The sequence below is a fragment of the Dipteris shenzhenensis genome, chromosome 12 (assembly GCF_047967505.1).
Source record: "Dipteris shenzhenensis isolate YYH24624 ecotype China chromosome 12, Dip_SZ_1.0, whole genome shotgun sequence".
Taxonomy (NCBI): Eukaryota; Viridiplantae; Streptophyta; class Polypodiopsida; order Gleicheniales; family Dipteridaceae; genus Dipteris; species Dipteris shenzhenensis.
This window is the reverse complement of record NC_141607.1, coordinates 53607607-53620345: the sequence shown is the minus strand read 5'-3', so window position 1 is coordinate 53620345 and position 12739 is coordinate 53607607. Positions and strand designations below refer to the sequence as shown.

The following is a 12739-nucleotide window of genomic DNA, read 5'->3' as shown; positions in this document are numbered from 1 at the left end:
TTATTATGGCACTAGCCTGAAAAGAACCTACCATCACATATGATAAACCCAAGTTACAACCTTACATTTCCCCTCAATAATGACAAACCACCATTTCCCATCAATAATGACAAACCACCATTTCCCCTCAATATTGAGAAACTGCCTTCCATAGCCAAAAATTTACTACCTTTATATTCCCAAAGACACAATCTCTATAGAAAATGACCATCCTCATGATGTCCAAACGTTACAAAGAGTAACTCATTGAGTTGTGTTAGCTAACCACCTACAAAGGAAGACCAAAAAATTGATACATAACCCATTAAGAAATCCCACCTAGTAACTTTTGAGAAAGACATTAGAGTTATATTTTTTTCCTTTTCACATCTTCTCCCAAACATGTTGGCTAAAAGCACGCACTGCCTCCTTTTCTTTCTTGTAAAATGGGAACATTGCATGTGGCTAGAAAGGCTTGTTATGACAAACACACATGTTAGTTCAACACGTTCCACAAAAAGATCAAGCACCTAGCAAATGGATAACTATAAAAAATGTGACTAGACCTATTTGTCCAAGTTCTAAGGGTTTTACAAGCCTTATTTGGGCACATTGTAACATCCCCCTTGGAATTTGGCATTCTAAGTATAATATGACAGGCCTTTTAAAATCAAGACTATCAATTGATAAACTAATTGAGACCACACAAGTTGCATAGTTTGGACACATTTCAATAGGCCGCGGTCTACAATACCCTAAGTCATATTTCCAAAGGCATACTTTTAATTACCTATTTAAAATATTTTTAATCAAGCCAATAAACTTTGATCAAGGCATTATCAAAAGCATAATCGGTAACTGATAATAGAAAAGAAAAAAGACAATTGTAAGTCCGGATCATTCAAATGTTTAACAAACGCAAAAAATCCTACTTGTCATAATATGACCTGCTGTGTACTTTTTGCCAGCAACATCCTCTCGTCTCTCTTACAAAATGATTAGGATTAGTTTTACCTTGTGAGAGAGAGCCTGTTGTGAAATAAAACCATTTGCAGAAGGTGCATTAAACTCCATACGCACTGCTTTCGCATCGAAGGACTGTAGAGGATAAACTATTGATACAATTCTAAGACAGAAGCCTGTCTTTGGTTCGGTGAAGGATATGCGGCCATAAGAATTATGCTAATATGTTGTTTCTTGGGCCCTCGAACAAGATTTTCATGATGTTTTAACTTACAAACAATAAGGCTCAGGCTAGCACACCAGCACACCATACTCCATTGCATACCTTGCAAGCAATGCTTCAGTATAAGTATTGCTTCACTGATGTCTAAACAAGATCTCCAATATTGAAGACAGTTGTGGCTTTGGTTTGTTGCTTGCTGTATAAGTATCTCAAGCTGCATCTGTCACTTGCAATACATAAAAATGCAAATGTAATTCGATACTGGTAAACAAGAGTCCTCACCAAGTATGGTGTACTAGTCGCCAGAAAAGCCTTTCTCAAAGACCTGCTCCATCTCTACAGTTTGTCCAACCAAGACTCTAGCAGAGAAAGTATGAGGATTGAGCCTGATAGAAAAGCACAGATTGTTCCCACATCCATACTCATTTTCCCTCATCAAAGAACAATATAATTGCATTCACCTGCGGCTGCCTTTTACCGCATTCGAACGTCAAATAATTCTTCTAAATGTGCAGGCAGGTAACGACAAAAAAATAAGGACGCGTACTGCATCAGAAAACCCTTTAACCTTCGAAAGGAGAGAGTAAAACCCAGCACTAAAAAGAAACGTTTGCTCTACTTTCGAACAGAGAAACAACAACTGACACGCAATTCGGAAGGTTTTAGCGAATCGTAACGCGGCTTCAGCATAAAGCTGGGACTAAAGAAAACACAAATTCCATAATTCATAAACTGTACAAAATGTCGCAGCCAAATTACATATAAACCGATCAAATGATCCGAGAGTCAATAGATTCATCTGCGGCTACAACCCATACGTCTCCGACCGCTCTTGCAAGCAACTGGTGTTGAGCACCTGCTTCTCGCCGAGCCACATGGCGTTGACGGTGTGATCATTCAAGGGGAACCCAGTATTGGGATGCACGAGGACAGAGAGGCCTTGACGATTCATCTGAAGCCAGGGCACAAATCGGACGAACTGCTGGGGGGTTTTGAGATCGATCTCGAACATACCGATGGGATGAGGGCCGATGGGGCGATCCCAGAATCGGTAAACGGTGAGGTCAGGGAATTGGAGGATGATGTCCTCTCGCAATTTGCGGGCAAGCTCGGAGTGAGGCTGGTCTGTGTGGAAGAAGTAGATATGCACGTCGTAGGATCGAACAGGAGGAGGGAAGCTCGTTGGGAAGCCAGAGCTCTTGTCATCTGATGATGATGGTGGAGTTGCCATGAGAACAAGCTTTCAAGTTTTTGTGTTGACTGCCGGCTCTTTCTGTGTTATAGATATAGAGATAGAAATAGAGAAGCTTTACAAGAAAATGGATCTCATTGCTCTCTTGTTTTGTATTGCTTTCTTGCTTTCTTCAATAGAGCACTTGCTTTGTTTTGTTTTGCGCGAGCCGGCTTTGCTCTCTAGGCACTTACACGTCTAGGCACTTACACCCACCAGACATCTCATGAAGAACTCTTTAGATGGTGTCATACAGAGGAAATTGAGGTTCAAGGGAGCCCTTTTAGACGGGGTGATAGAGAGGAAATTGATGATGGGGAAGGTTCAAGGGACACTTTGATACACTAAATTGATGGGGAAGGTTCATGGGACACTTTAATACACTTAATTGATGGGGGAGGTTCAAGGGACATTTGATACATGATAATTGATGGGAAGGTTCAAGGGATAATTTGATACACTAAATTGATGGGGAAGGTTCAAGGGACACTTTGATACACGAAATTGATGGGGAAGGTTCAAGGGACATTTGATAGATGATAGAGGAAATTGATTTGCAAAGTGCCCAAGGTGGGCCAAAACAAGATGGGCTTTAGACTCATGACACTTTCAACCGGACCTGTAGTATATGCTTGGGGACACGTAACATAGAACATTAGCGCATGTAGGGGTATTTTTTAAAAGAAGGGGACCTACATGCACTTTACATACATGATGGGATTTATAAAATCAACTTAGTATAATATATATGTGTAGATTTATGGAGAGGTGTCTAAATTTATTGTAATTTATATGTGTAGATTTATGGAGGGTTGTCTAAATTTAGTGTAAGTTATATGCATAGATTTGTTCTAATTTATATGTATAGACTAAATTTTATGATCGAAAATGTGTACATGCAACAGGGGGTTAATCAATTACATGAGAAACTGTAAAAATGCAAGAACAGGGGTAATCAATGCATGCCTGCTCACACGTGCTATTTGGGGTTTATGAGAGTAACCCCTGTGAGTGCATGGTGCAAGTAGTGAAGTGAGACAAACAGTGTGAGGACTACTACTAGACAATGCAAGCGACACTCTTTTTGAAAAAATACATAAGCATGCTTTGTGACATATTTTGTATTAAAAATGTGTCACTAGGAGCGTCTCTAAAGCGTTGCATAGACTATGTTGCAAAACATGACTATAGCAACAAAGAGCACTTATTTAGAAGATTTTGGCCTAGAGATAATGCATAACCCGCATCACTTCTTTGACCCTCCCCATGCCTTAGTTGCCATCCCTCTTGCTCTCCCTTTTGCTCTCTTGCCCTCTGTCTTATTCTCTTGCCCATCCTTTCTCTTTCCTCTCTTTTTCTCTTGCCCATCCTTTCTCTTTCCTCTTGCCCTCCCTTGCTCTCTTTAAGGATTATCATGGATGCCAAGTGCTAATTTTGATCTATTAATAATCTTGAGTGTTTTATTAAGCAACAAACAAGGGTTGCCTCCACCTACTATGGAGGCATCCTTGAATGCTTTATCTTCGTCTTTTAGAGATCAGCTAGTGAATACCATTAGTTCACGAGCTGTTTTTTCCCATGTTTCTCAAATCAATGCTCCATCAAGACCTTGGAGGTCCCTATGACTATTAGGAAGCCAAACAAGGCTTGATAGACCATGAATCTCCAAAAAGCACAAGAAGCCCATGGAGGAGCTTGCTTCCAAGAGAGATTGACTATAAGATGCCATTGATCCTCTACAGCTCATATCAATGATCCATTATCGCAATGGTAACCCCTGGCAACCACACAAGGACTCACCTTGTATGTGGCCAAGGTGGTAGTGCCAAGGTGCCAGTCAAGTGGTGGGATTACAAGACAATATCCCCATGGCAATTGGCAGCAATGGCACGGAGCACAAATGGGAAGTACAAACCAAAATATCAAGAAGATAACTAACTCTAGGGGATAATTTATACCTCTATTGGTCCTTCTCCATGCTTTTCTATCCTCCTCTCTTTTAGCTCTTTCTTCTTCATGTTGTTATCTTTATCTCTTCAAAATTATAAGGACAAAATATGTTCACTTTGAGTTACAAGGAGACACTCTTTTTCTTTAAATTTTTCTTTCCCTTCCCTTAAATCTGACCTCTCCTACAACCTATGGATCATCACTATCATCCCAAATTCAAGACTTGTCAGGCATGAGTCATACAAGAAACTTTGTAATATAAAACATTGACTCTAGCCATCAACCATATTTCTGCCATGCTACACTTTGATCTTGCTTTTTCCTTAAATACCTTTCAACACCTTCATAAACCATTCTAAGAAAAGCATCCATTGTCTATGCACAGTCCCTGCATATGTCACTTCATCTGCCAAGTGCAGGGGTAGATGCAATTGGATCTCCATAATACTTGTTGTAAATTACTTTCCAATAAAACATACAAGGAGTCACTCTTTTTCTTTTTCTTTACCTTATCTAACCTCTCCTACAACCCATGGGTCATCACTATCATCCCAAAGCCAAGGCATGTCTAAATGAGTTGTACAAGAAACTCCGCAATATAAAACATTGGCTCTTGTACCAACCAAAGCTTCCCTCTACTCTTGGTTTCTGTCGTACATACCCTTCAAAACCTTCATAAAAATTATCCAAGAAATACATCCATCGACTATGCAAAGTGTCTACATATGCCACTTCATCTGCCAAGTGCATGAGTAAATGCAATTGAATGTCCATTATACTCGTTGGAAATTCCTTTCTAATCATACATACAATTTTGATGCATAGAATTCTCATTTCTTGAATAGATGATTGGGTCTAAGCAAACTCCAATGTATGTACTATTGGCAAGAATGTAGTACTATGCTACTAGTATGCTTTTAAAAGGAAACTCAAGTCAATGCATCCATGCATATGCGAGAGACATATTTTCAAAGTCTCTCAAATCCAATGGAAATTAGCACATGGGCAGGGGCTACAATGACTAAGTAAAGGCTAGACACTACCTGAGATCTTGAGCTTGAAGGAACGATAGCCTTGATTGTATTGTGCATGATCGCGGTAGGGAATTAGGTGCAGACACAAAGCATAGAGCACGTAGCCTTAGGTTGTTTGTAATCGGTCCTAGAGTCTCAATACAAATTATATTTTCATTTAGTTTATGGGTCATATCCAAAGGAGGAACCCATAGAACTGGAGTCCAAATTCCAACTGATACCGATGACTATGCCAAGGACTTAACAATAAACAATGCTTGTTGTAGCAAACTAATCGGGAGGGAGTGAGCCAAACTGGCAGACTTGTATCCCCAATCTCCTTATCCATTCTCCTCAACACTAAGCAAGCATGGCATCAAGAAATCAAGCTATGACTTGAGAAGGCAAAGGAGATTCAAGAGTTGGCACTGGCAAATCACTGTAACACTCTACTAGACACTCTCGCTAGCCTTTCGTCACTCCAAGAGCCAAAATGAAAACATGACTTGATTGTGGGCCTAAGGACATATATTATGAGATGCATCACATCTTAGAGAATGAGGGAACATTTAGTTATGAATTCCTCCACAAGTACAGCAAACCCTTGATGTCTTGATGGATAGACAATATGCATCGCCAGTCCACAAACAATAAAGGGAGATCCAAGCCATGAGGAAGTCAAAGCATATTTGGGAAAATGTTTGAACCATAGAATGGATATTTCAAGGATTCAACTAAGGTTAAAAGCGAATGCTTTGATCAAAGAGAAAACTAGGCAAAGTGAGCAAATCAAGCTACATTGAAGAGCGATTGGGAAAATATTGGGGCAAAGTGTTAAGCATCTTCTACCCCCTACCAACATTGTCAAATTCCTCTATGTGACAAGGCAAGGCGGGATTACATGACAAGGTAGGGTGACAAAGGCCTTGGCTATTAAAGTCAACTAATTGTGTTGCAGTAGCAGTAGAGGAGAGGGACTTTAAGGAAGAGCCAAATGGTGCTTGGCATTTTGGACTTTCTAGTATATGACTAACACCCAAACTTAAGACTTCAACTTGAGAAAGGTGAAACTTTGTGAGTTCCAAGATCGGAGTATCGGATATTCAGAACCCTTGAATCCTATTCCAATGCTCATACCTCAATATCAAACTCCTTGCAGCCCAATCTAGGTACCTTTGAATTCAAATTTAGTATTTGGCTTCCAGACCCAAAACCCCTATATCCAAATATTGGAACTTTTGGATCACAGGAAGCACTGACTTAAATTTTTTTGCAATACAAATTTTCTCGTTCTCTAGATTATGGTTATACAAGTGGAGTTTTGAGATCGAGGTAATGGAATTTGGAGACACTTTCTACTAATGCTGCATATTTTATGCCTTACATTAAATATTTGATAAGCTTTATTAATAAAGTATTCTTTTTAGTGAAAGGTTTCATATGCTAACAAAATTTGTGATCCAATGATTGGAAGACTAATTTCTTTAACAAAACTTTGTCAAAATGTGTTATAGGTTAGGTTTCTCTAGGTTATTTTTCAATAGTGCATGCATGTTTTAATAGCATGCGCATGCATGTAGGCATGTGCACACATGCACGCATGTGCATGTGTGTGTCCATGTGCACATTCATGTGCATGTGTGTGTGCATCTACATGCGCATGTGCATGTGCATGCTTGTGTGTGTGTGTGTGTGTGTGTGTGTGTGTGTGTGTGTGTGTGTGTGTGTGTGTGTGGAAGACTTGACAACACCCCTTTGCATAGTGAAAAGACAAAAGAGGAAAGCTAGACAATGGAATAGGACTAATTGCATTAATGAAAAAGCTTGTACAAGTCGGTGAATCCATGTTTATAAAGGAAACCGGCAGTGGGCCATTTTGTAGAAATGACTTTGTGGAAACTGTATAGAAGTTGAGCTTGGATAAGTCCTAGCAAGCATCACTTTTATTGAAGAGGGGAGTCTGCCTACCTACCACCATTCAACAAGAAAACATGGTAAGAACTAGCTTAACTTTGATTGGGAAGACAGGTGTCATAAACACCCCTCCCTTGTTATTGGGTTCACGATAAAATAGAAGCTTAACCATAAACTTAAACAGTTCATTGTAGCATTATAAGTGTAAAATAGATGGGTTTGTGAAGTGGGGTGAACCAATTTGTGGTGAATAGAGTGGGGTGAACCAACTTGAAGTAAGTATCAGGGGGGAAGGGGAGATGTAATGGAAATAATTAATTAAAGAAATAATATATAGAGGGAATTTTTAAAGGGTTGTTATAAAGGGAGGAAAATCATAAAGGGAGATTATATAAGTGGAGAGGGCGAGGAAAAAAGAAAGTACATATATATAGAGAGAAGGGGGAGGGAAAGTAGTAATAGAGGGGGAAGGTGGAAATAAATAAAATAGAAAGGGGGGGGTGGAAGATAAGAAGAGGGGTTGGGGGAAGAACTGAGAGTGGAGAGAGGGTTTGAAGGTTTGCAGGAGGTTAGAAGGGATTAGAGTGACTAAGTGTATGGGGAAATAGAGGTAATTATATCGGGAAAGTAGGATAGAATAGAGGGGGAAATATATCAAAGAGATAGTGTGTGAGAACTTATCCTTTTTTTAAAAAAAAATTAAAAGAAAAGGGTAGTGTGGAAAATGATTTTTTGTGAGAGAAAAACAAATCTATACTAAAAAACAAGGATTAAAAAAGGGAAAGAAAAAATGACGTAAATGAAATTAATGGGGGAGGGGTGGTTTACCTAATTGATTTTTAAAGAGAGACGGGGGGGGTAATAAAAATATAAACATAAGAGCAAAGAGGACCTAAGAGTCATAAAAGCGTGGGGTAGTCGAGGTCGATGAAGCCGTGAAGAGAAGGCATCGTCACAGTCAAGATGATGAGAGGGTTTTGACAAGGGGTAAGTGGTATGCACGGGTACGGGGAGTTGAAGGACGGGTGAGAGTTAATGAAGATTGCACAATGGAGACGGGCGTCAGGCAACAGAGTAGAACCAAAGGGTCACATAGCAAAAGGCAGAGGCAGCACGTGCTAGGAGGCGCCAAAATCAAGGTGCAAAGGAGCAACAGAGCATAAGTAGTAGTGGAGCGGGCGACATGATTAGATGTGGGTGGAGTGTAGTACCTCCTTAAATAGGCCAGTGTGAGGCTTGGAAAATTAGGAAAAAAAATTTGAACTATTTAGGAAGCATATGGAGAAAAAAATAGGTAAATTTTAAGGAAATTCTTCAAAAATATTGTTATCTCTTTGCCATGGCTTCCACAGGAAGAGTAGGGTATTCTCAGTATGCAGGGTTCCAAGGCTTTTTGTCACCTACACATATATCAGGGTTGTCGTTTGTAGTATATGTGTAGCTTAGGACCTCGAGTGGGTCATGTTTCGGTGAGAGACATAGGCTTAAGTGTGGCAAGCAAACATAGTGCATGCATGTGTAAAAGGAACGTGTATCATCATGGTTGAGGTAATAAAGGCTTTCGTCTTCATTGGGGGTTGCAGGGTTTAGGAGGAGTTTAAGGGTTAGGAGGAGGTTCCAGGATTTAGAAGAGGTTCCAGGCTTAGGAGGAGTTCCATGGTTTAGAAGGAGGTCCAAGGTTTAGAAGGAGGTTCCAAGGTTTAGAGAGAGGTTCAAGAGTTTAGAAGAGGTTCCAAGGTTTAGAAGAGGTTCTATGGTTTAGAGTAGAGTACTTGGTAGAGAACTCGTCTCCCTTGTAGATCATGGAGATTAAGGGTTGAGGAACTAAGGGTTTAGGGGGAGCATAGGAGTGGGAGAGGAAGAAGGTGTAAGAGCATGGGGGAAAGAAGAGAGAGGAGGGAAGAGGAGGAGGAGGAGGAGCAGGAGGGAGGTGGAGAAGGGAGGAGGAGAGAGGAGGAGGAGGAGGAGGGAGGAGGAGGGAGGAGGAGGAGGGAGGAGACGCAGAGGATGGGTTGCAAGGTTGGAGGAGAGGGGAGGAGGAGTTGCAAGGTTAGGACATGCTTTTGGACGTGGAGTGCAAGGAAGCATGGACACTTGCGATAATTGCTTGGAATACGAAAGTAGAACTCAAGACAATGCCCCAAAGAGTGTGGGCTTCATTCTATTATGGGGTATTTAGACAAGTTGGAGAGCTGCTCTCTCTGCATGTAGGACTTGTAAGACATTCTCTCTCTACATGTAGAACTTGCATATAGAAGTTGCATGTAGAACTTGCATATAGAAGTTGCATGTAGAACTCACATGTAGGAGTTGCATGTAGGAGTTGCATGTAGAACTCGCATGTAGAACTTGCATGTAGGAGTTGCATGTAGAAGCTGCATGTAGGAGTTGCATGTAAGAGTTGCATGTAGAACTCGCATGTAGAACTCGTATGCAGGAGTTGCATATAGAAGTTGCATGTAGGAGTTGCATGTAGGAGTCACATGTAGAACTCGCATGTAGGAGTTGCATGTAGAACTCGCATGTAGAACTCACATGTAGGAGTTGCATATAGGAATCGTATGTAAAACTTGCATGTAGAACATGCAGGTTGGATTTCTAAGAGGTATTTTTCTAGCCTTATGCAAGTACAAACGGAGCTTTGCCACTACTCTACACACACATTCTACTCTATCTAAGTCCATATTAGCACAGAGACAACAAATATTTAGGGAAATTTTAAAAATTAAGCAAGAAAATTAGAAAAAAGGAGGAAAAATAGGAACTAGGAGATTATGCAAATTTAAAGGAAAAAGGGGGGGGGGGGGGGGGGCAAAAAGGTTACGAAAGATTATGAAAATTAAAAAGGTGCAAGAGTGGGATGAATTGAGAGGTTTTTTAAAAGGGGAATTTTGGAGAATAGTGGGGGGGAAGGGGGGTAGAGAGAGAGAGGAAAAAATTCCAGATAGAGAGAGAAAGGGGAAAAGGTAGGTTACAAGGGTTTTCAAGGGAAGAAAAGATATTAGTATGTTCAAGAGGAAAAAGAGGATAGTAAGTGTGTGTGTGTGTGTGTGTGTGTGTTAAGATTAGACAAGAACCCTAAAAAAAGGTCTAAGAATATATGCACAACACAAAACATGATACGATTATCAAGAAAGGTAATGATTATAAAGAACCATGTAGACAAATCACTAAGTAAAATTACCAGGATTCTATTAAATTGATTTTTTGAAGGATAAAATCTTGTCGAGTACTTCAACCAGCAATGCTTATACCTGCCACCATCCAGTAAGAATAAGTTAGGACATGACATTACCCTTACTCTAATTGGGAAGACATCATAGCATTGCTAGACTTATTGTCGATGTCCAAAGCAATGTGCCAAGAATTAATATCCAAGGAGACACACCATGGTTTAGAAGTATTAAACCCACACACACTACACATTAAGACTACACATGTTACCAATAAAAAATGATCCATTTATATTGGCATTCCATTGGATGTATAGAAGTAATTGAGAGTAAACAATCCATACTAGTAAGAAAGATATATCAATGTTAAAAAAGCCCATTTTCTAGTAGTTAAGATGATGCTAAAGCATTACCAAGATTAGGTTCCTTAGTTATGATGCTTTTGTCCACTAGTGAAATAAAGATAAAAGGCCTAACTAGTGATCCAAAACACAATGGGGATTCCTTATACTCTAAAACCTCATGATGCAAAGCATATCACTTTTAGAGAGGAGATCTTGAGTAGAGAAAGAAAAATTACGTCAACTTGAAGGAGAGAGGGGAGTGATAACACTACATAGGATATGCTTTGCTTATACAAAGATTAGGTACTTTTCATTTCAGCCCATGCAATAGGCCCCTTCAAATAGAAGCTAAGGGTTCCACTCTTGTGGGGTATGATGCACCCACGTAGTTACATCCACATCCACACACTTGTTTACCTCCATGACCACAAGTACATCTAGCATGCTCGAAGTGAGAGCTTCCCATGAGAACCTTGTTCCTCCTTATGGGAGACCCATGTTCCTCTTTGTGTGAGAACCATGTGCATACACTCACCCTTTACCACTCTAGGGAGTGTTACAATAACCGTGATTCTCAACACCTCCACTCAGTGCGAATTAGTAGAGGATTACATTGGTTACATATTGAATCATGCTAACCTAGATTACAAAGGGTTAGTGCCTTTATATAATGGGTATGATTTTTACGAGTGGTGGTTGAGTGATGGGTTAGATGATATACTCATTTGATGAAAATGTCATTGCCACATTTGTTTATTGTTTTCTACCTTTACATTCACGAGATAAGAGGCCCAATTCTCCACACTTGCTACACCGCTGCTTCTTTGGATCCTTGATGTAGCACCTTGACTCAATTCGTCCTTTCTTTTGCAAAAATAGCTCTTCATAGTCTTTGTTAGTAATCAAGGCTATGTTCATGGTTTGGTAGATGCTCCCCCATCTTCTTTGAGCCTCTTTTCCTCATCCACGTTAATGAAGAAAATACATTCTCAAATGATCGATTGTGAAGATTATTGAGTGTTCTTACCCAAGCTAGTTAAAAATTTTATATATCCTTAAGTAACACAACTATGGCATCCTATTCATCAAATTTTTTATACATCCTTATGTAACACAATTGTGGCATCCTCTTCATTTCGTTGATGAAATTTGATCCATAAGGTCCTTCATCCTAGAGTAGAATTTTCTTGAATCTTCACCACTTTTACAAAATCCAAATTTTAAAAGAGATTTTTTAATTGTTACCACGTGCACCACATCATTTTTCTAGCTTATCACACTTCACTTTTGTGGTTTTAAGTTCATCTACATGATGAATGAGACTCTTACGAAGATAGATTGTGTTTTTTCATTTTCTTTTACCTCATATACTTGAGAAGGGTTAATCTTCTTTGTGCTTGTAACTTACGATCAAAGATCTTTCCCCATGAGGTAATATTTTACTTCCACTTGTCACGAGTAAAAGCCCACAATTGAGAGCATGTCAATGTCAATATAGACCTTTGCCATAGGAATATTTTTGAAGAAGAGATTTGCACAAAGGAATGTGTCCCCCAATAAATGAAGGAGACCTTCTCCAAGGTGAACTTTGGTTATGGGGTACACCAGAACTAAGGTACAACTTAGTTATTATACAAAAAGACACGTGGTAAATTCCAACACAAAGACAAATTGAGCTAAAAGGATGATTTTTTTTTAAAGAAAGAAGATTTGCTACTCTGCTTCACTCTCTTTTTGGGCTTCATTTGCTACTTGTTCTGCTACATGATTGCCTCAAAAGCTTAGTGAATTGTGATGCTTGTTCTTCAATGGCTTTTTGCCACTTTTGTGACACTTAGCTACCTTGTTTGCTTTATTGCTGTTGGTATCTTGCTTTGTTGCATCGTTCCATTGCTCTGTTGTTGTTCTAGCTCCTGAATTGCCTTGCTCTTGCTCTATGGCATTGGCTA

At 39.7% G+C, this 12739-nt stretch overlaps 1 protein-coding gene across 1 annotated transcript; it reads right to left on the bottom strand.

Moving 5' to 3' along the window:
* Positions 1-1866: 1866 nt before the first annotated feature.
* On the bottom strand, positions 1867-2524 carry LOC147896395 (putative 21.2 kDa protein). Its single transcript, XM_087383132.1, has one exon. It carries the CDS (start codon positions 2394-2396, stop codon positions 1971-1973), a length of 426 nt encoding a protein of 141 aa, XP_087239258.1. The 5' UTR covers positions 2397-2524; the 3' UTR covers positions 1867-1970.
* Positions 2525-12739: the final 10215 nt, after the last annotated feature.